The sequence below is a fragment of the Theropithecus gelada genome, chromosome 7a (genome assembly GCF_003255815.1).
Source record: "Theropithecus gelada isolate Dixy chromosome 7a, Tgel_1.0, whole genome shotgun sequence".
In the NCBI taxonomy this organism is placed as follows: Eukaryota; Metazoa; Chordata; class Mammalia; order Primates; family Cercopithecidae; genus Theropithecus; species Theropithecus gelada.
This window is the reverse complement of record NC_037674.1, coordinates 48,901,406-48,928,098: the sequence shown is the minus strand read 5'-3', so window position 1 is coordinate 48,928,098 and position 26,693 is coordinate 48,901,406. Positions and strand designations below refer to the sequence as shown.

At 39.3% G+C, this 26,693-nt stretch overlaps 1 protein-coding gene across 4 annotated transcripts in view; it reads right to left on the bottom strand.

Moving 5' to 3' along the window:
- NEO1 (neogenin 1) overlaps nucleotides 1-26,693 on the bottom strand; it is a 261,042-nt gene that overhangs the window by 29,868 nt on the left and 204,481 nt on the right. For 3 of the 4 annotated variants that reach the window (XM_025390047.1, XM_025390048.1, XM_025390051.1), the window contains 12 exons: nucleotides 26,172-26,320; nucleotides 25,658-25,796; nucleotides 21,646-21,695; nucleotides 20,295-20,442; nucleotides 16,236-16,346; nucleotides 14,653-14,847; nucleotides 8,853-8,948; nucleotides 5,556-5,779; nucleotides 5,334-5,472; nucleotides 3,236-3,343; nucleotides 1,799-1,993; nucleotides 1,077-1,109 (listed from right to left, as the gene is read on the bottom strand). In XM_025390047.1, coding sequence (XP_025245832.1) covers nucleotides 1,077-1,109; nucleotides 1,799-1,993; nucleotides 3,236-3,343; nucleotides 5,334-5,472; nucleotides 5,556-5,779; nucleotides 8,853-8,948; nucleotides 14,653-14,847; nucleotides 16,236-16,346; nucleotides 20,295-20,442; nucleotides 21,646-21,695; nucleotides 25,658-25,796; nucleotides 26,172-26,320 — 1,587 coding nt within the window. The remainder of the gene's footprint in view (nucleotides 1-1,076; nucleotides 1,110-1,798; nucleotides 1,994-3,235; nucleotides 3,344-5,333; nucleotides 5,473-5,555; nucleotides 5,780-8,852; nucleotides 8,949-14,652; nucleotides 14,848-16,235; nucleotides 16,347-20,294; nucleotides 20,443-21,645; nucleotides 21,696-25,657; nucleotides 25,797-26,171; nucleotides 26,321-26,693) is intronic. The other variant, XM_025390050.1, reaches the window with a different exon arrangement.

Genomic DNA, 26,693 nt, shown 5'->3' with positions numbered 1-26,693 from the left:
ATTTACTTTTAATGTTCATTCTCAGTATGGAAAACATACTAGCATTAGCTGACTTCCTAAAGATAAAAATCACAAAGTATAGTTATCCCTCCACCATGGCAATTACAGTGGAAAGACAACTGACAGATGGTTTCAAGAATGGTGACATGGAGGCCCCTGTTCCCTAAGTCCGCATTTCAATTATTACTATTATTTTATTTACTTTTTTTGAGACAGGGTCTCACTCTGTTGCCTAGTGCAGTGGTGTGATCATGACTCACTGCAGCCTCTACCTCCCAGGCTCAGACAATCCTCCCACCTCAGCCTCCGGAGTAGCTGGGACTATAAGTGCACGCCACCATGCTCGGCTAACTTTTTTTTCCCTATTTTTTGTAGAGAGGGGGTCTCACTTTGTTGCCCAGGCTAGTCTTGAACTCCTAGGTTCAAATGATCCTCCCACCTTGGCCTCCCAAAGTGCTGGGATTACAGGCGTGAGCCACCGTACCTGGCCTAAGTTTTCATTTCAAATAGTTTCGATCTTCTTTTAATATGATAAGACATATTTAAGGGGAGAAATGAAAAAAGAGCTCTGAATTAAGTTTATGGTAACAGAATAAACAAAGCAGTAATTTAATCACAGAGAATCATAACATTTAGTGAGGTAAATCTGTGGGTTCTTTGTGGGAAGAGGAAAATAGGGTATTCACTGAATGTGATACAACTTTCCACTTAAAGACACTAATAAAATTCTAGATGCTACAAATATGAACAATTGGTATGATCGGTCTAATTATGACTCAAATGCCTATCGTTGTTACAGAACTTAGCACAAAAGATGATCTCATCCACACTTAAGACCACTCCTACAGCTGCAGGACCCAGTTTATTGACTCAGTTTTCTTCTGCCTGCCTAGTTAGCTTCTACACAAATTCCCCAGCTTTTCAGAACATGGACTCAACTCTACTTTGGCCAATAAATGTGTGGCTTTTAATACATGGTGCTGATTTTTCAGGAAAAGCAAAAAACAAAAAACAAAAAAAGCTAATAATAGGTCATAAAAGAAAGGAAAGAAAAGAGAGGCCATCTACTCATTTACCTTGATCATTAGGCATTTTATCAGAGGAGTCCGCTAACAGGCCAAGCACAGGGGAAGAAAAAACAAGAGCAAGGATCACAAGCTTTGAAGATGGGACAGGCAGAACTTTTTAAAGGAAAAAAATTAAAACCCCCACAAACTTCCAAACAAACTGAATCTTGACTTTAGTACTAACAGAAATTAAATTCACACAGGGCTTCCATAATTCCTTAGATTCAGTCCCCAGTTAAATTTTATTAGCCTAAGCTCACTTGGTTCAATGCTTTTATCTTCATTTTCTTCTCTAGGGTTTTATTTAAAAGGCCCTTTTTAGTCTCTTTTTCTCTATAAGGTCCACAAATAAGTCTTTCAGGTTAACAGCCTGCATGAGTTGAACCATCCATCACAAGAACACACTATTATTTCTCTATATGGGAACCAAAAGAATCACATCTGATCTGATTGGTAAAAACTTTTAGATCACTGCAATTCATCTGCCCAAATAGCCTGGAGCCAATGTCCTCTTTTATATGATATGTTTAGGCTGGTAACCCGGGGAACACTGATTTGGTGGTCAATGAGTAGGTGAGGAATCATTCTGGGATAAATCTTCATACCATGGCTCACAAGCTCATCATTAAGACTTCATATGTTATCCACAGACTCTATATGCTCAAGTGATAGTGTCAGCATAGCCCCACTAAAGAGACACACAACAAAACCCTCAGCCTGGGGAGCATTACCTTTAGGTGTTCTGAATTGGACAGCTTCAGACATGGGTCCCATGCCCTTTGAGTTCCGTGCCTGGATTTTGAAGTAGTATGGTGTGTCAAGAGTTAACTCTTGTATCTGGTGAGTCAGTCTATTTCCCACAACAGGCTCTATAACCCAGTCATGTATCTCTGCATTCACATCTGTACTGTAATATATGATGTAACCTGTCCAAAGGAGTTAATGGGAAAAGAAATATCATTCCTGCTTTTCCTTTTGCATTCAGTAAATCAATAAGCACCTATTATATCAAATGCATATTATAGCATAATATTTGAATAGTAAACCCTCAAGGGTCTACAATTAAAATAATGCAGTTTTGAAAACCAGGAATTGCCTGACAGGCTGTTTTAGCTCTCACCAATGTGATCTCCTAGGAACTCCTCGGCAGAGTCACAATGAACTGTCACCTGATACTTCCACCAGGTGGCACTTAATCCCCACATTGAGAAAGGAAGCGTCACAACCATGAGTCTATCTTACCCACAGCAAAAGGGCACTGCGCTGTTGCTGGTTTTAAAAGACAAAGTAAAATGTGATCCAAGTCAAGTCATGATTCATTCTTTCACAAAAGAGGCAAAGTCAAAACCTAAAAAATGACATAAAGACCAGGGTGTACAGAAAGAGATTCCTACTGAAAGCAAGAAGCAGGGCAGTGCTAAGAAACACTTTCCATTTCCTTAGGCCACCTATTCATACAAAGGAACTTTAGGGCACACCCCAGTTCCTCAGCACACACCTACATGGGGCAGAGGCACCAAAGGAAGTAGGAGCAGCTGAACCCCATCAGGCTTCCCTCCCTGATAAGGCTGAGGAAAGCAGAGTGTCCCCTCTAATGTGGAAGGCTTTCCTCTGCAAGTACAAGGAAAAAATTCCAGGTCCCTACAAAGGCCTAGGCCAGTTCACACTTTTAACTCTAATTATAAGAGCACAGGTACTTGAAGTAGCAGGTCTTGGGGGGTGGGGAAAAGGAATTCAATATCTAATTTTTTTTTTTTTTTTTGTGGCTTCAGGGTATAAGAGCAGAATCTCTGTTTATTGGGTATTACTCTATAGAACCAGGGAGGGGGTATATAATTCTGAAGCTGTCCATCTAGGCAGAGACAGAGAAGAACAGCTTTCCTGAGGAAAATAAATGTCTACGAAGTCCCACTATAGCCAAAGGCTGTCTTGTGCCTCCCATCCCCAACTGCAGTCAGAACCACCAACATGCGACCCATTTCATGCCGCTATGGGTAACCAGCACGGCCTCGCTCCAATTTCAAGGACCATCGTGACTCACACCTTCCCATAAAATGACCAAGCCAGCTTTCAGACTCCTGCTTCTTCCAGCAACACTGTACTCTCCTGGAATACTCCTGTCAGGCAGGAAGAGGGCACAAAGAAATGCACACTGGATTGCATCTTACCTGTAATTTTGCCATTGGCTTCGGAGGGAGGCTGCCAATTCACAATTATGGTCTTAGGTTTCCCCTCTTTACTCACAACAGTCACATCCTTGGGTGGAGAAGTTGGAACTACAAAATAACAATATTTTTAATAATTTCTGTCCATTTCAAATTAGTTCACTATTTCTTCAACCTTTTCCACTTGTAAGGCATAATAAAGGGCACAAGGCAATAAAGATAAAGCTTCCGGCTTCAAAGAAATCAGTCTATCAAAAGTTGCAATAAAAAGAAGAATATGCAGAGTACCAAAGAGGAAACACCATACTATGAAGATACAGAATTGGCATCTTGGCTGGGAGTCAGGGATAAACAGGATAATTAGGTAGGAAGTCAAGTGGCATTTGTACCAAGTACCTACTGTATACCAGGTAACGTACACATAGTATCTCACTTAATATTTGTAGAAAATCTGAAAGGCAGTTATCACTATCTCTGCTTTATGGATCAGGACACCACAAAATTAGAGAAGTTATGTAATTTGTTCAAGATGACTTTTTCCCTGTCACACTGGATTATTTTGTCAGAATATTTTAAATTGTATAACAGTTTTCTCTCTCATTTATAGTTGGCTCTCCAAACCAAATATAACTTTTTTTTTTTTTTGAGATGGAGTCTTGCTCTGTCATTCAGGCTGGAGTGCAGAGGCATAATCTTGGCTCACTGCAACCTTCACCTCCTGAGTTCGAGTGATTCTTGTGCCTCAGCCTACCAAGTAGTTGGGATTACAGGTGCACACCACCACATCCGACTAATTTTTGTATTTTTAGTAGAGATGGGGTTTCGCCATGTTAGCCAGGCTGGTCTCGAACTCTTGGCCTCAGCTGATCTGCCCGCCACGGCCTCCCACAGCACTGGGATTACAGGTGCAAGCCACCACTCCCGGCCCCAAATATAACTTTTAAAAGCCCTATTTCTTCAAAGAATAGATTATTTACAGATATTTTTCATTATGAGTTTATTCTGCAAACATACTGCCAACTATTGAGGTTACAGTTCTAAAATGAAGCCACTTGTTTATACAACAGGACAATATGTTTCTTGTGTTTCCATGTGATAGCTGAAAACTTTTAACATACTAGTAGGAAAATGAGCAAAGTAAGTACATCCTTAAATTTACTCAACTCTTCCTAAAATACTAGAATTCTCCTAGTATAAAATGTAAGGAAGCCTGGTGAAATGCAAATATCCTAAGGGAAAACACAATCTCATTTGTTAGCTAATGGGTTGGGAGTGAAGTAAAAACATTTTCTTAAAATGGTTGGCAAAGAAAGCAAACTCAAGGTCTGTTTAAACTTTGATGCACTGTATTTCTAACTCTTCAAATCCAACCCTTTTCTCTGTACGAAGTCCAAAGAACTGTGCAGAAGACAAAAAGACACTGAGGCCAAGCCCAGTTTGTGGATTTATAACTCTATTTTTTCGTTATTTATATAGGAGAGAAAGAAATAGGAGGCCAAACTAGACAGAGATTTGAAATGGTTATGCATATCCCTAGACTAGGAAAGCCCAGGGGGTAGCAGAAAGGCATGTCTAGAAGTCAGCAAAAACCAAACAGACTCTCAAACCCAGATAGCCTGTTCTCTCTTTAATTTGCTTAGTCATCTTTTCTCTCTCATCTCCACTTACAAAGACCTTAAGGATTATTTCAGTGGAAGATTTTATAAGACACTAATTTGCTTGCAAGCAAACTGCAGAGGCAGCTTTGGGGTCACCTAGCAAAGTGTTCAGGCTCCAAGCAAGCATGGCATTGGAACTGTTTGGTCAAGGGCAGGTCACTTCATCTTATCTATCTCAGTTTACCAGTAAAGCAGGATTAATGGCAATAATCCCTTACATCTACCCAGTGCTTTGTAATTTATCTGTTTTCCCTGTAGAATCCTGTTATTTGCTAATGTTCTTGCTCAGTAATTAAAAAAAAATAACTCATCAGCTGAAATAGCAAACACTGAATTCCAAATGTAGTTGCTCACCGTGTTTTGTAAATATGTCAATTCATGCACTCAAATCTTTCCTTGGGAAGTAAAAGCAGCCATGTGACATGGCTTCCGACAACACATACCTAATTCAAAGGTGGTCCCATGCGCTGTCATACTCCATGTGCTTGATCTTCGACCTTTGGTCACCATCACAGAGAATTCATAGAGTGTATTCGGTTTTAAACCAGTCACCAAATAACTCAAAGTGGTTGCATTTGCATTCTGAAAAAAACATGAATTGAGAACTTCGAAATTAGAAAACATCAATGATTAGCTTTTTTTGGCCAAGGCAAATGTGTCAGTACCTTGTACTTGGTGTTTGCTGGGATGTTGGTTTTCCATCGGACGGTGTAGTATCGGGAGTCTGTAATCTTCTGGTGCTTGGGCAGTGAGTTGTCTGCCCACGTAATCCTTATGGTGTCATGACTCAGAATGGAAGCCTGAACTCCCACTGGTGGCATCATGGGAGTGGGATCTGGCACTGGAGTGTATGGAGCATTAATAACAAATAAATCAACTTCAGAAGTGTCTGAGCAGAAAATAATTTAAAAAGGGAAGTGGCATTTTAATGTAAACAAAAATAAAATAAAAGGGAAATGCAGGGTAATATAATGGAATGAAAAGGTGAGAAATGGAGAAAAAAGAAAGAAAATTTGGAGTTAATAGATAACCACCATTCATTTAAAAGACTATTTCCACTTGTGTTCTTTCAGGAAAAAAATTACAGAAAAATGTTAAGAGAAGCAGTAATAAACTATATTCTCTACTGCATTCTATAGGCATATTAAAATGTTATAATCCAGTGATTATATTAATGTATTCATGCTTGAATTTTCTTAAAATAACTTGAAAATTCTACCTCCTGTTCAAAAAGGCTCATGAGGCTGGATGTGGCAGCTCATGCCTGTAATCCCAGCACTTTGGGAGGCTGAGGCGGGCAGATCACCTGAGGTCCGGAGTTCAAGACCAGCCTAGCCAACATGGTAAAACCCTGTCTCTATTAAAAATACAAAAATTAGCCGGGCATGGTGGTGGGTGCCTGGAGTCCCAGCTACTCGGGAGGCTGAGGCACAAGAATCGCTTGAATCTGGGAGGTGGGGAGGTTGCAGTGAGCTGAGATTGTGTCACTGTACTCCATTCTGGGTGACAGAGCAAGACTCTGTCTCAAAAAACAAACAAACAAACAAACAAACAAACAAACCAACCCCCCCCCAAACCAAAAAGGCTCACGAAGACAAAAACTGCTTTTAAAATCAGGGGTACAATTTCTAAACAAGCAATATAAAGCTCATGGTTTGAGATTTCAATGAATGTGGCTGAATTTTTGGGACAAGAGTTATCTGTGCATATCACTATTCATGTAAGGGTCCAACTCTCAAAACCTGAGTCTTGAATATCAGCCATGGGTATTGAGGGTATCTGATATCCACAAAGGGTCAAGTTCAGATCTCCTGATGTCCTGGGTCTAAAGACAGTACAGGGACATAGCTGACACCATGCTGGACTATCTAATATAGTTTCTTCCATAGAGTCAGAGAACAACCCAGGGATGAATCCCCATCAGTTAAGGGAAATGCCATGGTTATCACAGTTCCAAGTAACAAACTTCACAAACTTTAGAAATCAGAGTATTATACAGTACTTATTTGATGGAAAGTCTATCCTCATGGAGCTGTCCTGTGCCATATACAACAGACACCTTCTCTGAGGCCAGAATGAGCACAAAAGCACCACGCACCATGCACCCAGGGCAATACAGCAGAATCGATATGGGCTTTCCCAATTCATGCTTAGGTTTTCTAAGTATACATATACTGATTTAAGTTCACAGTTTATAATGGGTTTCTCACATAGCCATGGTGACTAGCCCTTATTACTCAAAATGTGGAATGGCATAGACCCTGTTTATGAATAACTGCTAAGCTAAAGTAATAGTCTCCATTTGTGTATTTCCTGCACAATGAGGACTAAAAATAACAGAGGAGCAGCATACATTATATAACCAAGAGCTTTGTTCAAAGTTTGGCAGGACACATACTAATTAGTTACAGAAAATGCACCTTCGAGTATAGAAGTCATTAGAATTCCTGGAGAAATTTTTTTTCTTATATGTAGCAACCCTTAGAAAACGTATCTAGATGCCACATAAAAGAAAGTAATTTCAAACTTGTTTTTTATTATTAAAGCCTGATTTTAGAAAGTAGCAGACCACTTATTTAAATATTATTTTTCACTGAATTTTTTTCTCCTTTTTGTAATACTAAAGCTATTTCTAAAAGAAATTATAAACTGTAAGCATATAGAAGACAGAACAGAACTACCAAACACATAGTAGTCTTAAATAGAAGCTTAAAAAAAAGGACAGAGATTATTAGACCCCCTGATGTTCTGGGTCCAATGGCAGTACAGTGACATAGCTTACACCCAAATAAAGCAAAAGGAACTCAAGGGTGTACTCTTCCTTCAGGAAAGGTAAGCCTTCCTTAAGAATGTTACCAAATCTGTACAATTATGCTACGTATCCAGCAGGCATCACTGGACAAGACAGAATCAAAATTTGGGGAAATAAATGAAGAAGAACATTTCCAAAAATGAATTCTTTGGTTTCCAGTGCCTTTTAAAAAATTTATAACTCTAACATATTTACTTTAATAAACTTTCTCTTTCAGATCTAAATTAGATGTCACATATATCTATAGAAAAATTTACATGACATGTATATTACTTTATTTTAGAGATGTATTTTTTTGTTTGTTTTGTTTTTTGAGACAGAGTCTCGCTCTGTCGCCTAGGCTGGAGTGCAGTGGCATGATCTCGGCTCACTGCAAGCTCTGCCTCCCGGGTTCACGCCATTCTCCTTCCTCAGCTTCCTTAGTCGCTGGGACTACAGGCGCGCACCACACACTAATTTTTTGTATTTTTAGTAGAGATGGGGTTTCAGCGTGTTAGCCAGGATGGTCTCGATCTCCTGACCTCGTGATCTACCCGCCTTGGCCTCCCAAAGTGCTGGGATTACAGGCGTGAGCCACTGTGCCTGGCCTTTAGAGATATTTTAAGTAGATAATTCAAAGAAAAACAATGAATATTTGGTCTTGCTTGTAATAAATGTATAACTGATGAAACGGCTAGTACCTCTGACCTTATACTCAAGCTTATGAAAGGCACACAGAAAAATACTTTCCTAACCAACTCAGGTGGCTAGTAATGCAAATCATGTTGGGTTCACGAATCACATGCATTTATTGCCGCAGTCAGTAACATGCATTTTTTTTGACTCACTTTAGTTTCAACTCACATGCCCAAAAGATGGAAAATCACTTTTAATTATCTAAAAACTCTGCTTTCCACATCCTAACAAATTAAGAACATGTGTATATATCTACACAGAATGGCTTACATGGCAGAATTAGAATCTTCCAAAAAATGCAAAACAGGAATTAACAGAACTTTCCATGCTGAAAGCCCACTTTCCATTTGAAGTCAGCACCCGAATGTGCCATACGCTTTTTCTTCACTAACACCTACGGGATAGGCCTCATGCCAATATTCTGCCTAAGCTGTTGGGAAAAGTGCTGGAGACTAGGAAAGATAGGATTCCTTACCTGTGTGAGGCCTGGTCACAGCACTCTCGTATAGCGGGATGCCTTCACCCACATTATTAAATGCTTTCAGGGTAATCACATAGTGAGAGCTGGGATCTGAAGAAAAGGAACACACATAAAAAATGCTCACTACAGAATTTTAAAAATTCAAGGCCACAGAAGAATTCAAGAAAGATAACTTTACAATTTTTTACGGGGGATTATTTCAGGGTGTGGGGACATGTGGAGATGGAAGCACACGCAGTACAGAAAAACTGGCCGGGACCAACTTCCTGGATTTAGTCTCAGTAGAGGAGGTGGGCTGTGCTTGAATTCTCTCTTGGCCTCTCCTATGGTTTAGTGATGTTCAGGGTATGATGTAGGGCTTGGCTGAGACTGAAGAGATAAGATTTAATGTGCTGAAGCCTGCAGATGGAGCTTGGAATTAAATAAACTCCTTTCATTCCCGGAAGCACAGCGATGACAACAGACAAGGTAGAGAAGTAGGAGATAAACTGTGAAGTCAGTAAGTGCTCAATGTCCTTGACTCTCCAAGTGGCCTCCAAATCCAGAAATGGCCAAACCTCATCTAGCCATCACGCCTCATGAGCCACGTCTCATGTGGCATGTGTTACTTCAAAAGCTTCAAACCGCTGCTTTTTTGGCGGCCCACCTACTCCCTAGATTGCCACTAGAGGGCAACAAATAGAGGCAGGTCTTCCTGTGTCAGGACTGACAACAAATGGAATCAGTAAGACTTACTTCTTGACTGGCAAGGAAAAAGGGTTTTGGGCAACATAATAGATAGTAATGTCATTCACTGAGATTGGGAAAAGGGGCAAGAACAATCACGATACACATGTGCAAGGCTTGATTCTAGGTCCTCTTCTATTCCCACTCTTTGCTCTCACCCTATGCACTTTCGTTCATTTCCTTAGTTTTGATTAGCATGTATGTGTCATCAATTACAAATACAGATCTCTAGTCTGGATCTTTCTTATGAGTACCAGACCTTTATGTTCAATTGTCTGTTTGGCATTTCCTCTTGGGTGTCTCAAATCTGTCCCTCCCCACCCTGCCTCCAGCTTCAGACCAGCTCCGGTGTCTCGTAGTTTAGTAAACGACACTACCACCAATCCTGCTGCTCAAGCCAGAAACCTGGGAGTTATTAAGACCTCCTTTTCCCTCATCCCCTCCAGACAAACAATCAAGTTTTGTTGAATCTACTACTTGTCTTCTCCCACCACTCTTTGCCTAGTTCTCTGTGCTCCATCACTACCGGCCACTTCTCAGTTCACTGAGCACTGTGTTCTCTCCAACACGGGGCCTTCTTGCTTGCAGCTGCTCCCTATGCTGGGGACACATCCCACTCTTCCTGTTTACCTAGGTAAGCCTATTCATCTGAAAGGGCTCAGTCCACACTGGACTAACCTCTCTAGTTACAAAGCCCATTTCTTTCCTCAGCACTGTGAACAATTTCAATTATTTTTGAATTGTATTATTTCTAATAATTGTAAGCACATCTGTCTCATTCTCTGCTCTATTTCTAGCACAGTGTCTGGGATATTGTTAAGTGTTCATTAAATATTTGCTGATCAATCAACAGGTTTGAGGAAGAATGCATTAACTTTAACTTTCGGCCAGATGGAATATGAGATATATGATGTTTATATGGATTTGAAGCTCAGGGGAGAGTTCCAGGCTGATGAATAGATGAATTGCTAACTGTATTTCTCCACCTCTCACTTGCTTCTTTAACTCAACATCATATGCATCTTAGATCTATCTAGGTCAATAATTATAGCTCAAGCTTATTTTACTTTATGCCACATTAATTTTTTTGCTACTCTGTAATATGTACTCCATTTTCTAATAAATTCTATCTGTTTACTCTCTTCTGCACATGCAGCACTCCTCTCATCTCTCTGTTTCAAATGCTATTTTGATTCTATCTTTCGAGCTCAGGTGTTTCTTCCCTGACTGCTCTACTGTGTCTTGCTAGCTCTCCCTTCTCTGAACAAAATTCACTTCAACTCACTTCATTGTTTCTTGTGTTTTCTTTTTGTTCTGTTAGACTGAAAGCACCTGAAAATCAAGGACCATGTCCTGTCAATACTGCAAAGGAGTTTCACGTCAGTAGCTGCATAAAGGAAACAGTATGAGGCTGGTCACTACAGGGACATTTTTTTTTTTTCTTTTCAGACAAGGTCTTACTTTGTCACCCAGCTGGAGTACAGTAGTATAATCGACTCACTGCAGCCCTGACGTCCAGGGATCAAGCGATCCTCCCACCTCAGCCTCCCAAGTAGCTGGGACTACAGGCACATGCCACCATGCCTGGCTAATTTTTTAAATTTTTTGTAGAGATGAGGTCTCAATATGTTGCCCAAGTTGGTCTTGAACTTCTGGGCTCAAGCGATCCTCCTGCCTTAGCCTCCCAAAGTGCTGGGATTACAGATGTGAGCCACTGTGCCTGGCATTTTTATTCTACCAGCAAAGCTTTCCTTTTGCTCTCTAACAATTGTCTTAAAAGATGTTCATGTGGGGATACATTTCCTAGGTTAACTGTACTGTTTCTTCCTTGTAAGGAAAAGATAAAGGCTGCTTTTTTTTGGAATAAAGATTTAAATCCCAGTTTGTTTTCTAACAGAAAGGATGAATATAACTCATCTGTTAGGCACTTGAAGTTGTTCTTAGGAAAGATGTTTACAAGGAAACAATTTGAATGAAAATTTGGTCAGGGCAGATTTTAACTTTAAAAACGAGTGTTTCAAAAAAGATCTATAATGATAATCCAATTTGGAAAAGTAATTATACCTGACAAAATAAATTATTTATTATAAAACATAAATATTTCTCGAATTCTTTTGCTTTTAAAATCAATGGCGTGGTGGCTCATGCTGGTAATCCTAGCACTTTGGAAGGCCAAGGTGGATGGATCATCTGAGGTCAGGAGTTCGAGACCAGCCTGGGGCAACATAGTGAAACCTCATCTCTACCAAAAACACAAAAATTAGCTGGACGTGGTGGCGCATGCCTATAATCCCAGCTACTCCGGAGGTTGAGACAGGAGAATCATTTGAACCCAGGAGGTAGAGGTTGCAGTGAGCTGAGATCATGCCACTGCTCTCCAGCCTAGACGACAGAGTGAGATGTTGTCTCAAAAAAAAAAAAGAAAAAAAAAATCAACTATGAGGTATAATTAGCATACAATAAAATGTATCAAGTGTACATTTACAGTTTTGACAAATATATATATCTTGCATAATAACCACCAAAATCAAGATATAGAACATTTCCAATTCTCCAAGAAGCTCCCTGGTTCCCTTGTAGTTGATTGCTACCACCCCTGGTTCCAGGCAACTACTGATCTTGCTTTGTCACTATAGACAAATTCTGCCTATTTTGTAATTCACAAAATGTAACAGCATAGTATGTAGGGGCTTGTGTTTGACTTCTTTGCTCAGCATGTTTGTGAGATTAATTCCTGTTGTGTCTTGATAGCCTATTAATTGATGAGTAGTACTCCATGGATATATCACGATTTACCACTTACCTGTTGATGAAAATTTGTTATTTCCCCTTGTTCACAAAGTTACTATGAACATTGTATATAAGTTTTTACGCAGACATGTATTTTTATTTCTTTTAATTAATTATATACGTGTGGGATTTTACTAGGTTATATGTTTAACTTTACAAGAAACCGCTAAACTGTTTTCCAAAGTGGCTGTACTATCAAACATTCCCACCAGCTAGTATGAACATTCCAGTTCTGTATCCTTGTTATTTGTTATTGCCAGTTTATTAATGTTTAGCAATTCTAGCGAGTGTGCAATAATATTTCATTGTGGGTTTAATTTGCATTTTCTGATGATTAATGTTGCTGAGCATCTTTTCATATGGTTATTGTCCACTCATGTATTTTCTTTGGTATAGTGTCTGTTCAAATCTCCTGCCCACTTTTTATTGGGCTGCCTTCTTATTACTGAGTTGTAAGAGTTTTATATATTTTAGACTCAAATTCTTTGTTAGATATTTAAATGGTGGGTATTTTCTCCAAGTCTGTGGCTTGCCTTTTCATTTTATTGGTATCTTTATAAAAGTAGAAGTTTTAAAATTTTGATGAAATCCAATTTATCAATTTTTAAATTTTATGATTTGTGCTGTTTTACAACCTGAGAGGTCCTTGCTTATCCCAAAGTCATAAAGATTTTTTCCTATGCTTTTCTTCTAGAATTGTTGTCCCAAAGTCATTTGCGTCTTGCATTTAGGTCTGTTTTTGCATATAGCATAAGACAACAGTTAAAGTTCTTTTTCTTTCTGATATGGATATCCAGGTATTCCCACACCTTTTGTTAAAAAGGCTACCTTCTCCCCACTAAATTATCTAAGCAGCTTTTCCAAAAACCAACTGACTATATACATATGGATCTATTTCTGGACTCTATTCTGTTCCATTGATCTATAACATCTACCTTTACAATACCACCACTATGTCTCAATTATAAGAAAACATGAAATCAGGTAGTATGGGTCTTCTAATTTTACTCTTTAAAAAAATTGGCTATTCTAGTTCCTTTGATTTTTTCATAAAAATTATTAGAATCAGCTTATCAATTTCTACAAAAAAGCCTGTTGGGACTTTTCTTGGACTGCACTGGGGGGAACTGTCACCTTAGTAATATCATGGCTTCCAACCAATGAACATGGTATCTTCATTTAAGTATTCTTTAATTTCTCTCAGCAACAATTTTCTATTTTCAGTGCACAGATATTACATACATTTTGTAAGTCTGCTCCTAAGTACTTCATATTTTCTGATGCTATTCTAAGTGGTATTGTTATTTTAATTCCAATTTCCAACTGCTTATTATTAGTATATGGAGATAAAACTGTTTTTGTATATTCACTTTGTATCTTGTGGCGTTGCTAAATTCACTTAAGAGTTTTAGTGGCCTTTTTGTAGATTCCTTAAGATTTTTTACCCCAGTTACAATCAACAGACATAGTGCCCAGATATTGGTTTCCAAAATCATTTTTCATAAAATAAATTGGGGTTCCTTAGAGAAATGGCTGGTTCCAGGGCTGAGGCTAGGGAAATACTAGATGAGCCAGGAACATCTTACCATGTTGTCAAAAAGGAAGAAGGTGCTCAAAGAAAGATGGAAGATGTCAAATGGACACAGGAACCAGTTATAAAGAGACTCCCATTGGCCATTCTCTTCATGGGGGTGAAAGAAAGTTCTTCCTTATCATAGGATGTTAACATTTGTAGAGGAAATATGGAATTAGGAAATCACCATCGGGGAAACAACTTTCTAATAACTGTTACTACAGATGCTGAAACTAGTGAGTGAAAGTGTAATGGGAAACAAGATACTTATAAAGATTCAAAGTATCTCCTCCATAAGACACTTTTAATTACAAAGGAAAAAATAACAATTTTATAGCAGGAAAATGTGGCAGATGCCATTTTAGCCAACTGATTAAAGTGAACATCATTATCAATATAGGCTGTAATGTGCCTCCTGATATGATGCACTGACAGGAACCTAACACTTCTACCCTATTCCTTCCAAAAATGCATAACCTGAATGTAATGAGGAAATATTAAGCCAAGTCTCAATTGAGGAGCATTCTGCAAAATATAGATGTAAATGTGGTTAAATGTTAACATTTGGGGAATTCAGGTGAATAACATACAGAAATTATTTGTACTATCTTTTGCAATTTTCTTGTAAAAATAAAAATATTACATAAAAGGCTAAAAAGAAAGGAATCACCTACACAATTAACTTTCTCTACTTAGCAAACATACCCAGATTTTCAATGGTGTAATAGCGCTGTTTATAGTCCACTTTGATGGTCTGGGCATGAGGGCTGCCAATGCCATAACCAATGGCATAACCTCTGACCACAATGTTCTGATTCTCCGGAGGAGTCCAGCTCACTACGATGCTAGTGACGAGCGGGCGTACGTGAAGAGAGCTAGGCACTTCAGGAACACGAGTTTCTGGCAAAGAAAAGTGGAAAAGCAAGATGAGATACACTGTCCTTTAAAATATCTCACCATCCTTGGAGAATGGTGTTTAGCCTCCTGCCACACTATTTGGGGCTAAGTTTTTTACATTATGCCCAAGAGTTCAAAGAGAAACTGTATGTATAATAGAATATAGCCCAAGATTTTACTGCATTCTAAGAAAAAAACCACAAACCTAAATAGCTTTAAATACAAGACACTGCAAAATTAATTTGGAAGGGAAAACAGATACAAGAACTTCTTCTGCCCCAAAGGAGAAAAATAAATTTTCTTTCAATAGTTACCATCTCTCTTGGTCCCACATCCCATTCCCAAACTCTACCAGGTGGAATGAGAAAGGCATAAACTGAGTAATTGGAAGCCTGTTGTTAACAGGTGTTTAAGCATCACATTATAGCAATAGTACTAATTACTAACTCCCCTAAGTAGTATGATAAATCAGAAAACATGAAATTTTAGAGCCACAGTTGATTCAATTGGTGAGAGACTAAGAGGCTTACAAAGGAGGAAATTTACACGCTCTTTCACATACACTGTTTTCAGGGCATAAATTACGACCTTAATTTAAAAATTAGTAAACTGAGGCCAGGCATGGTGGCTCATGTCTGTAATCCCAGCACTCTGCAAGGCCAAGGAGAAAGACTCACCTGAGCCCAGGAGTTCAAGACCAGCTTGGGCAACATAGTAAGACCCTATCTCTAAAAAAAATAGCTAAGTGCGTTGGCACACACCTGCGGTCTCAGCTACTCAGGAGGCTGAGGTGGGAGGATCGTGCTTGAGCATGGGAGGTCGAGGCTGCAGTGAACCATGACTGCACTCTAGACTGGGTGAGTTTGTTAGACCCCTTTTCAAAAAAAAAAAAAAAAAAAAAAAAATTAGTAAAATGAGACTCAGAACAAGAACTCAGGTCTTTTGCCTCCCAAGTCCAGCACCTATCACTGATAAAGGTGCTACCTATACACATGCCTTTGGAAGTACTCACTGAATGAACAGGTGAGAAAAAGGGCAAGGTGTCCAGTACTAAAAGAAAAGGGAAACTGCCGTTGAAATAAAGGCATGATTTATGTGGCTCAGCCTTAAATTTTACATCATCCATCTACTTAATGGCCTTGGTGAAAAAAAATGCAACTTATAGCACATAATTTTTATTTGCTCTAGTTCTGCTTGAAAGGACAGTTCGCTACAAGGCACTGCAAAAAATCTATTCCAGCAGCCTGGTGCAATACAGGAATGACAGCAGTGTGATACACTAATGTTCAGACTTGAGCCATATCCAACCCACGTCTGTGGCTTTCCAGTTTGACTTATTTGACTACAGTTAGTATTTATTGTGTGTCAGTCTTGCCAATTGTTATTCTTACCATCTAGGTCACTTTCAAAAGTTTCAGCAGACAGCCAGTCAGTTGCCGGGCCTGTACCATTGATTGTTAGAGCAGCCACTCGGAAATTATATTCAGTCCCCCGATCAAGACCTGAGACCAAATGACAAAAAAGACAACTGAAACCAGAGCTTTGGAAAAACAAAAGATTAATAATCCCTCATTAAGGCAAGTATCTCAGTCACCAACTCAGTATATAGCTTGACAAAGTTTCAGTTAAAGTTAATACAGTGTAAGCAAAACGCAAATACAACATAGAGTAGTTTCCATCTCCAAATAAAGCAAAGGCTGAAGCCCACACAATCTAAGAGGAAAACAGAAACGACTGAAGCTCCCAGGAGATTACAGACTTTTGTTTAAAAGCTTGAAGGTACCTGAGAGATCATTCAATGCAATCCCTTTATTGTGTTACAAAGAAAGCTAAGGCCAAAAAGAGGCCAAGAACAATGAAAGAGTTACAACAAAGGAACAAAGGTATCTGGTCTTAGAAGGCACCAAAACCTAAGAAGGAAAGAATGCAAAGATGTAAATCCCATTGAGTTACCTCTGTTCTCCGAGCCACTTCACAACCATGGCAGAAAAATTTTAAGCACCAAATATGGTCTCAAAATCTATTCCTTAACAACCAATTGCTCATAGATTATATAGTAAGTAAAAGTGGAAATTGACCCAACCCTTTGTTACGCAACTTTTAATATATTACCAGCTAATAAAGTACGTGATCAACCAATGTATCAAAGGCAACAAAGATGCACACAGAAAAGTCTGTTCTACAAATCAGGGCAACAGTACTGAGAATGTAACTTGGCCAGGACACGAGAAAAGCCCTGGTTTGGTTAACTAATCCTGTCCCGTGGTGGGGAGAAGAGTTGGTAGGTTCTATCTCAACAGGCCTTCCTGACAATCTGTGTGCCCCACAAAGCAAGGAGCAAGGCAAAAGGGAGGAGAAAAATGCCTGGACCCAAGTCAATTTATCTCCTTGAACTCAATGAACCAGAAAGTACTAGACTGTTTGTTTGTTGACAGACAATCATCTGGACTACTAGCAAACACTGCTCAGTGAAGCTCCTGAAAGAATCCAACCAATCATTCCCTGTCTTTTGGGGACAATTAGGATGTAAGAGAGAGCAAGCAAAAATGAGGTACCATGCAAAGAGGCTGAGTTTCCTCTCCCTCTAAGTACCCTATAGAGTTTATAGGCTACAACTAAGGTATACAATACATATCATAAAGATACGGCAAGATCTGTTTAGTGCTGTAACGACAATTACTTCTGCCTAAAATTTAATCATATAATGTGTTGTTGGTAAAGGATCTTGGTGATCCATATTGCTCCCTAATACTTATCAGGCTTCAAGTTAACGCTTTAAGAGTGCAAGCATCTCCATTTTTGTTCACCATTGTATACTCAGTGCCAGAACATGCCAACAAAAGTTCAATGAAATCTACTAAATGAATAAATCCAGATATGATTTTAAAATGTAAGAATTTTCTTGATAAATATAAAGCCATTTTTACCATAAAAATTCTATTTTGCTTACACATCAAATGTTTCATTGAGAAAATGAATAATCTCCTCATGGGCAAGGACCATATTCTTTTTTTAACAGCAACAGGAATGGTGCCTAGTATATAATAAATACAACTAAATATTCAAAATGAAAAGCCTTACGAATGGAAAATGTTATTTATCTGAATGTAGAGTAAAATATGAAACTGACTTTTTTTTTTTTTTTTGGAGAGACAGAGTCTCCCTCTGTTGCCCAGGCTATAGTGCAGTGGCACAATCACGGCTCACTTCAACCTCTACTTCCTGGGTTCAAATGATCCTTCCACCTCAGCCTCTCAAGCAGCTGGGACCACAGGCGAGCACCACCACACCTGGTTAATTTTTATACTTTTCTTTTTTTCAGTCTCTGCTTATCCATTAACATTTTTGTATTTTTTGTAGAGACACAGTTTCACCATGTTGCCCAGGCTGGTCTCAAACTCTTGAGCTCAAGGAATCCGCCTGCCTCAGCCTCTCAAAGTGCTGGGATTACAGGAGTGAGCCATCATGCTCCGCTGAAACTGACTTTGAGAACATCTGTGGCCAGTGCTCCCTTAGTGATATTTCTCAGCACCATCTACTGCAGTCATGATATAGACTGCAGCTAAGAGATGTGGGGTTCTTGTGAAGAAGCTGGAAGACTGAAAGATATGCCCCTGGAGACAAACATTCACCTTCTCCTATTTTGAAGGAAGTCAAACCCATTTGTGAGGTGAGGAGTGAGAAGCTTGCTGATTACTAGAGCACAGTTTTTCACTGTCAATGGCTCTCTCAATTTTTAGAAACTTATACCCATAAACAAGGGGAAACATTATGCTTTTTTTCTGAGACAGAGTCTTACTCTGTTGCCCAGGCTGCAGTGTAGTGGCACGATCTCAGTTCACTGCAGCCTCTGCCTCCCCAGTTCAAGAGTTTCTCATGCTGCAGCCTCCTGAGTAGCTGGGATCACAGGTGCGTGCCACCATGCCCAACTAATTTTTGTATTTTTAGTAGAGATGGGGTTTCACCATGTTGGCCAGGCTGGTCTTGAACTCCTGACCTCAGGCGATCCACCTGCCTCAGCCTCCCAAAGTGCTGGGATTATAGGCATCAGCCACTGCACCTGGCTGGAAAACATGACACTTTCTGGCCCCAGATCTTGGTTCTCTCAAGAACCTGGTCCCTGGGGTCCCAGGAAAGTGGGTGATGCCAAGCTTCTGTAATCCTTTCAATGTCTACCCAGGAGAGATAAAATACAAAGAAAGTTAAAGTTTCCAAAGGGTGATTAAATTAATTCTTGGGCTTAGATAATAATGACAATATCGCCCATTCTTATAGTTCTTATCTACCAGCACGCTTTGGAGTTTCCTAGCAAAAAAATTACCCAAGTCAGAGCTTTTGTCCCAAGATTAAACATGCCCTGTGACTATACTGTTACAGCTACAGATAACTCACACCTTCTGGTTGTAAATGTACTAGACTCAAATTCATCTGTTTGCTTGCAAAACAGATGGGCTCTATTGAGTGACAAAACTAAGCTGATGCAGCTGAGGCAATACTCCAACAGGCCCAGCCCATGTGAGTTTACTCTTAGGACAGAGGTAGGGTGATGGTGCCAAAGCCGAGGCATGTGTAACTGAGCAGGACAGAGTCTTGGCACTGCTAAACTAATAAAGGAGTGGGCAGGATGGGGTCTGCTCAGACTACAGTAGATTCTGCAGCCATATTAAGCATCTATGAAAACCCAATGGAACAAGGACAGCTTGGGGCATCTGTCTCAATTCTTTGTAGGCATGATCCCAATATTCACAGGGTGAAAGCACTTAATCTGGCTTCCATGTTTCTCCTGCAAAAGAACCTTACCCTTGCTTAGCCAACTCTACTTCCCCCACTTGAGGAAGACGGGGGATTCTCTGTGATCTCCAGGGTGAACCCATATTAGATACACATTTGGATCCATTTTTACCAGGTATGCCACTTATTCTGTTGCATATGAAGGGAAAACTATACAGAAGGAGCTATGCCTGATAGTATTTTCTAAAATGTTATCATGTCCATAGTCGCATGTATGATTATTGCAATGAGGCAGCTATTCACAAATACTGTTTCAGGCCACGTACACACGAGTGGTGGTCGGTATTACCAAAACCATTTTGTAGACCTCAGTTACCAACTAGACTGAGTGGAGTAATTTCCATACATATATAACTTTGTTTAATCATTTTTCAGATTACAAAAAAAAAAATACATACATGCAAAAATGAAAACGTGGAGAATGCAGAAAACACAAGAAAGGAAAAATCAGACTCAATCTCACCACTCAGAGATAGCAGAACCTTTAAGAATGTTTTCCACTAATCTCTATCAAGTCAGAAGTGGACTGAACCATTAAAAATTTTCTGAACCATTTTAAAATTGTATAAGTCGACAGCTCAGAGCAGTCATTAGATTAGCATAATTTAATATCTGAGAAAGACACAGTCTACCTTTTGCCTATGTGCAAGGTAGCTTACCTTCAATCAGCTGAGACAGCTGTGTCCCGCTTACCAAGGTCTCAGTGACATCACTCTTTCGGGAGGCCTTTCGGTAGCGAATCTTGTAGCCAGTAATCTGCCCATTTTGTGTGGCTGGAGCAGGTGGCTGCCAGTGAATCATAATACTCTGCACAAGACAGGATTATAGAAAAAAGGCTGAATATATCAAAAGCTTGGTCCTGTTTTACATATTTTTATCCTCATTTCACAGTGTAAAGAGAAGAAGCATAGAGGCAGCAAGGTACTCAGAGTTTTACAAAGTTATTTAACAATCACTCAAAAATACCTTTAAATTCTAAAACCCTCAAGGATCAAATGGGAAGATTATACATTCAAGTAGTACCCTCTGGACCCCTGATCTCCTGGCTGTTTTGCCAGAAAGATGATGTTGGCTAAAAGTCTCAGAAAAGTTTTCAGAAGGAAAGTATAAGAAGGCCAGAAGCCCATGGATTAGGGAAGTAAACTATTATTAGGTATAAAGATTCTTTCCCGTGTCCAGTGCAGAAGAGCTGAAATCTTCATCTAAAACTCTTTAAAAAGGGGATGATTAATTAACAGCTGGTTGCCTCTTAAAAGAAAAAAAGGAGTCCTATAGTACTTTCTTATTTTTTTAGAGTAGGGGGTCTCACTCTGTCACTCAGGCTATAGTGTAGTTGCATAATCATGGCTCACTGCAGCCTTGAACTCACGGGCTCAAGTGATCCTCTCACCTCAGCCTCCGAGCCACTGCATTTGGCTCTCTATAGTACTTCTTGAAACGACTGAATATCTCAGTTGTCTGTGTAGTCCAGAAGGGCTCTGAGCCTCTGAGAGGCATACATGGCCCTAAGAACACAGCAAACTTGGCTAGGAGGGACAGTTTGAGGAGATACAACCAATCTGACAGAGGTCTGCCTTTGATTCACATGGGCTCATCTCACAGCACTAAGGAACCATGTTATAAACAACTTATTTCCTTCTGCCGTACCACTAAGGTTCGGAACAGTTAACATCTAGAATGTAATGTTTTACAGAAAAAGAGCAATTTATTTGCAGAAACGCTAAAGCAGTTTTGGCATCAGAGAAAGGAAGCAAAATTAAGGAGAATAAATGAGTTGGTTTTTAAGCCCAGCTTTAATGCAAGTGTAATATCTATGTCTTTTTATTTCTTTGCTTGGGATTTTTTTCAGTTAGGCTCTAATTTATAGGTTTAGTATTTTCAAATGCAGACTATTACAACACTGCCATTCATTTATTTTGATGCTTTCCCACAGAATCTCCCTTTCTATAAGCCCCTGTGAGGCGCAATAGTATACCAGTAAAAATGAACAGCAGCGTCATAAAGTTTTACCTTTGAATTTCTCACTTCCAAGGACAGATTCTGAGGAGCAGCACTGGGAACTAGAGAAGCAAACAAAAAAAATTTTTTTTTTTTTTTTTTTAATCACCCACACATCACCCATCATGTGATCATCTTGGCTGGACTTTAAACAAATGCAAATCTCAAACACTGATTACATGACCAGATCTAAACTAGCTGCCAATGCCCTCATGTTGACAATACTATGTGGATGACATATGGCCATGCCTGGTTCAATTTTTAACATAAGATACTTTCATATGGGAAAGCACCCACACCCAGGCCAGGTTGTACCTTTGGGAAGTCAGATATTTATTTCAAGGATGTACAGTGGCTCTGAACTCTTCTAAAAACTCTCAACTTTTCTAGACCTCGTATGTACTCAGAACCTTAAATGCATTTTTTTGAGTATTATTGATGATGGTTTATCTTTTTTTTTTTTTTTTTTGAGACCAAGTTTCACCCTTGTTGTCCAGGCTGGAGCACAATGGCGCAATCTTGGCTCACAGCAACCTCTGCCTCCTCGGTTCAAGTGATTCTCCTGCCTCAGCCTCCGGAGTAGCTGGGATTACAGATGCCTGCTACCAAGCCTGGCTAATTTTTGTATTTTTAGTAGAGATGGGGTTTCACCATGTTGGCCAGGCTGGTCTTGAACTCCTGACCTCAGGTGATCCACCTGCCTCGGCCTCCCAAAGTGCTGGATTACAGGCATGAGCCACCGCATCTGGCCCTGGTCTATCTTTATCTTGGCAGACAATCATGTTTTTCTGGAATACGGCAAGTGACTGAATGGGGTAATGACATTATGGATCAAAATGAGATGTACATACATCAGTAAGCCTGGCTTTTCTTGTGGAGTTTCTAAGCTGGTTTTGAAGGCAGTTCCCAAGGAGAGCAAAGATATTTAAGCAATGACAGCTGGTAGAGTGAACCATCTGGCTTCTTGAGGCAACCAGATACCAGAAAATACTCATTTAGAAGTGAGAAGTTTGGGACTGTTGGTTAAACAAACAGCCACATAACTTTAGTTCCTCACTTTATTTATTTATTTATTTATTTATTTATTTATTTATTTATTTTGAGATGGAGTCTCGCTTTGTCGCCCAGGCTGGAGTGCAGTGGCACAATCTCGGCTCACTGCAAGCTCCGCCTCCCGGGTTCACGCCATTCTCCTGCCTCAGCCTCCTGAGTAGCTGGGACTACAGGCGCCCACCACCACGCCCGGCTAATTTTTTTTTTGTATTTTTAGTAGAGACGGGGTTTCACCGTGTTAGCCAGGATGGTCTCGATCTCCTGATCTTGTGATCCACCCGCCTCGGCCTCCCAAAGTGCTGGGATTACAGGCGTGAGCCACAGCGCCCGGCCTAGTTCCTTACTTTAGAACATAACCCAGGGTTATCTCAAAGTGTGTGGCCCACATGTTCTCTAGTATCTCCCTTCATATTGGTGAGAGCAAGCAAAGTAAACCCAATTTGTTTTCTCTGCACTCACAAATTGCTGACTTTAGCCCTTCTCTCCTAATCCACTCATGGAAACCTCTCCCTTTCTGTCTCTAACATTTGGTGACCAGGTATACAACTAAGTGCCCACTGTACTATAGCTTCTGGAAGACAAAAGAATGTGTCTTGCTAATTTCTGTAATTTGTGCCCAGCAAAGTGCCTTAAGCCTACACTCAGAGATTCAGGTAATGAGGGTCTAGAGTAGGACCTAGGCACATGGTGTTTTGAAAAAAGTACATTAATGATCCAGTCATCTCCATGTTAAGAAGTGACTGAGTTGCAGAGGCATCCAACATAGCTGTCATCATTGTCTTCATTATCATCATTATAGTAAAGATTTGCTGCATGGTCATTACATGGCAGGCACTTATTCCTTATAATAATCTCAGGACAGAGTTTCTATTATCATTTCCATTTTGTAGATCAGAAAACTACAGAAGAGGTAGAGGGAAGTTAACTTATCCAAGATATTTGTTTCACCCGGTATCGGAACCAAGATTTGCATTATTCCAAAGTGCTTCCCCTAGCCACCATGCTGAGATGTGTTCAATTCCCACAGATACTGTAGTCAACATGCCAACACACTTAATGCAGTTAAAATTTGCCTCATGTGTAGATTTAAGAGCCTATAGTAAACTTTTTTTTCCATTAACTTTTCCCCAATATCTTGACTAACTGGCTTATGTAGTTCAGTAGCCAAGGTATAACCACCTACAGTTTATTTGTTTTCTTTTTCCCAACTTTTTTTTTGTTTTTTTAGACAGCATCTCACTCTGTCACCCAGGCTGGAGTGCAGTGGTGCAATCACAGCTCACTGAAGCCTTGACCTCCCTGGGCTCAGGTGATCCTCCCACCTCAGTCTCCTGAGTACTAGGATTAAAGATGTGTGCCACTCATGCCCAGCTATTTTTTTTTTTTTAAAGTAGAGATGGGGTTTTGCCATGTTGTCCAGGCTGGTCTTGAACTCTTGGGCTCAAGTGAGCTGCCCGACTTGGCCTCCCAAAGTGCTGAGATTACAGGTGTGAGCCACTGCACCAGACTTCCCAACTTTTTAATCCTGAAAACTGTCAAGCCCATGGAAAACAGTGGCAAGAATAGTACAATGAATGGCTATTATTTTCAGATTCACAATTATTAATATTCTGCAACCTCTACTTTATTTATCTTACTCTACGTATATGTATACAGATTTATCTCTCTACATATTGTTTCTGAATCATCTGAGAGATGACTGCAGCCATCATACTTCACTCCAAAATTCTGCAGTGTGTATCGCCACGTATCTCCTATGAACAAGGACATCCTCCAACAAAATGCACAATATGAAAATCACACTCAGAAATTTTAACACAAAAATATTATCTAATATAGCTAATAACATCTAATATTTACTATTGCCTAATACTGTAAGTATCTAACATTAAGTAATTATACCAATAGTGTCCTTTATGGCTGTTTTTTTTTATGTCCAGATGCAGGATCCAAAGATCATACATATTTTATTTCATATGTCTTTACTCTTCTTTAATCTAGATTCTAGAATGATTCCTCAACCGTTTTTTTCTTTCACAAAACTAATATATTTTGAGAATCCAAGTCAGTTAAAATAAAAAATTTTTTTTTGCAGAACTTCCCTCAATTGGGATGTGTCTCATTGTTTCATCGTGATCAGATTCAAGTTAAATATTTTTGGGACTAATACAACAGAAGTAATATTGTGTCTTCCTCCACATATCACATAAGGAGGCACGTGATGTCAGCCTGTTCTTTTATTGGTGATGTTAAGTTTGACTATTTTCTTAAGGGAGTTAAACTATAGCTTCTAAAGCATGTGTGTTTATATAAGAGCTGTATACACATAAATAAATTTAAAAAAAAGACATTTTTCTAAAACATTAGATTTAGCTGAGTTTCATGAAACAACATACACCCTTACTAAGTGCAATGAACTCTAATCTTTTCTGTTCTATTTAAAAAATATACATATTTTTAAATGCTGGTTTTGACCTACTTAATCTCTTTGGCAAGCTGTAGTTCAAAAAACACTGCTGTAGGTCATGGGTATGTATATAACTTAATTTAGAAATTCAGTCACAGGTGAGAAATAAAACAGTCACAAATATGGAGGAACTAGAAAGACTAATTTGGCATGCAAATATGATTGCTAAGTAGAACAAGGCTAGTCTTCCAAAAGCCCTGGAATGGTCTGTGTTATGAACAAGCAATGGTATTTACTTATATAAATGCTGAGAGCCTACTCAGTAAGAGGCACTTTATGTTCTATGTTTTCTCACTCAATCTTTACAGCAACTCAATGAAGTTGGTATATATCTACATTTTACATGTAAACAAAGGTGTTCAGACTTTACTAAAGTCGTATTACCAGAAAGAGGTAGAATTGGGATCTGAACTGAATCTTCTAGACGTCAAAGCCCATGATCTTACAACTAAACCACCAGGGGCACCAAGCGTGGTATATTGTTCCAGAGGAAGAAAGACTCACCATCTGACAATGTTCGAACAGCAACATCTTGTGTGGAGACTCCAGGACCATGTTTATTGTAGGCCACCACTCGGAAACTATACTCTGTATATTTTTTCAACCCATTAATGGTGAAAGAGTGACTTGAAACATCAACATCCTTGAATAAAATAAAACATTTTATACATACACAACTCAAGCCAAAAGAAAAGTTGAAAATTAAAGAATTAGCTATACAAATTCTATATTCTACATGAAACAGATTTTATCCCTTTTACATAAGGTTCTTTAACAGTCAAAGCAGATTAATCATAAACTGACAATTTACTTAGAAATACTGCTTGATGTTCAGTGACCGCTGCTGGTAAAAACTACACAATAAAACTTGGTACAAAGAAATAGAATCTGTCAACTTTTCATTTCCTATATATCTTTTTCTCCCTCAAATTTCCAGTCAAGCAACTATTGAGTTTTGGAAATATATTTCGACTTTACTATTCCAATCAATGGTTTGAAAAGTTGCTTCACTTCATACCTGTTCTTTATCTGTCCCCTTTTCCATGTAGTACAATTTATAATTCTGAATTTCCCCATTGCCAGACACTGGTGTTTCCCACGTAACAGTGATGGAGGTAGGCGAGGTTGCATATGCACGAATGTTAGGTGCTGGGCCAGGGAGCTGAACTAGAAAGAAAAGTTTGAGATAGCAAGATATAAATGAAATGCTACACTCCTCAATAACCGTTCTTGGCAATATTGTCATATTGGCCATGTTTTAAAAATAATAGAAGCTAAGAAAACAATGGATTTGATTGAAGTGGTTTTAGAATAATATATAAACACATTTTCCTTTTTATGATTCAAATCAAAGCCAGAAATTACATTGAAAAACTTTCCTTGTGGTTTATAAAATCCCAGTTTTGCAGTGGGCCTACACAAGACATAAAAGGCAACCACCACAGAAAGAGATCCTTCTTCTGCCGGGCACTGTGGTAGGCACTAGGGATACAGTGATGAAGAGACTCCTGCCCACAAAGAACTCCCAGTCTAGCAGGAA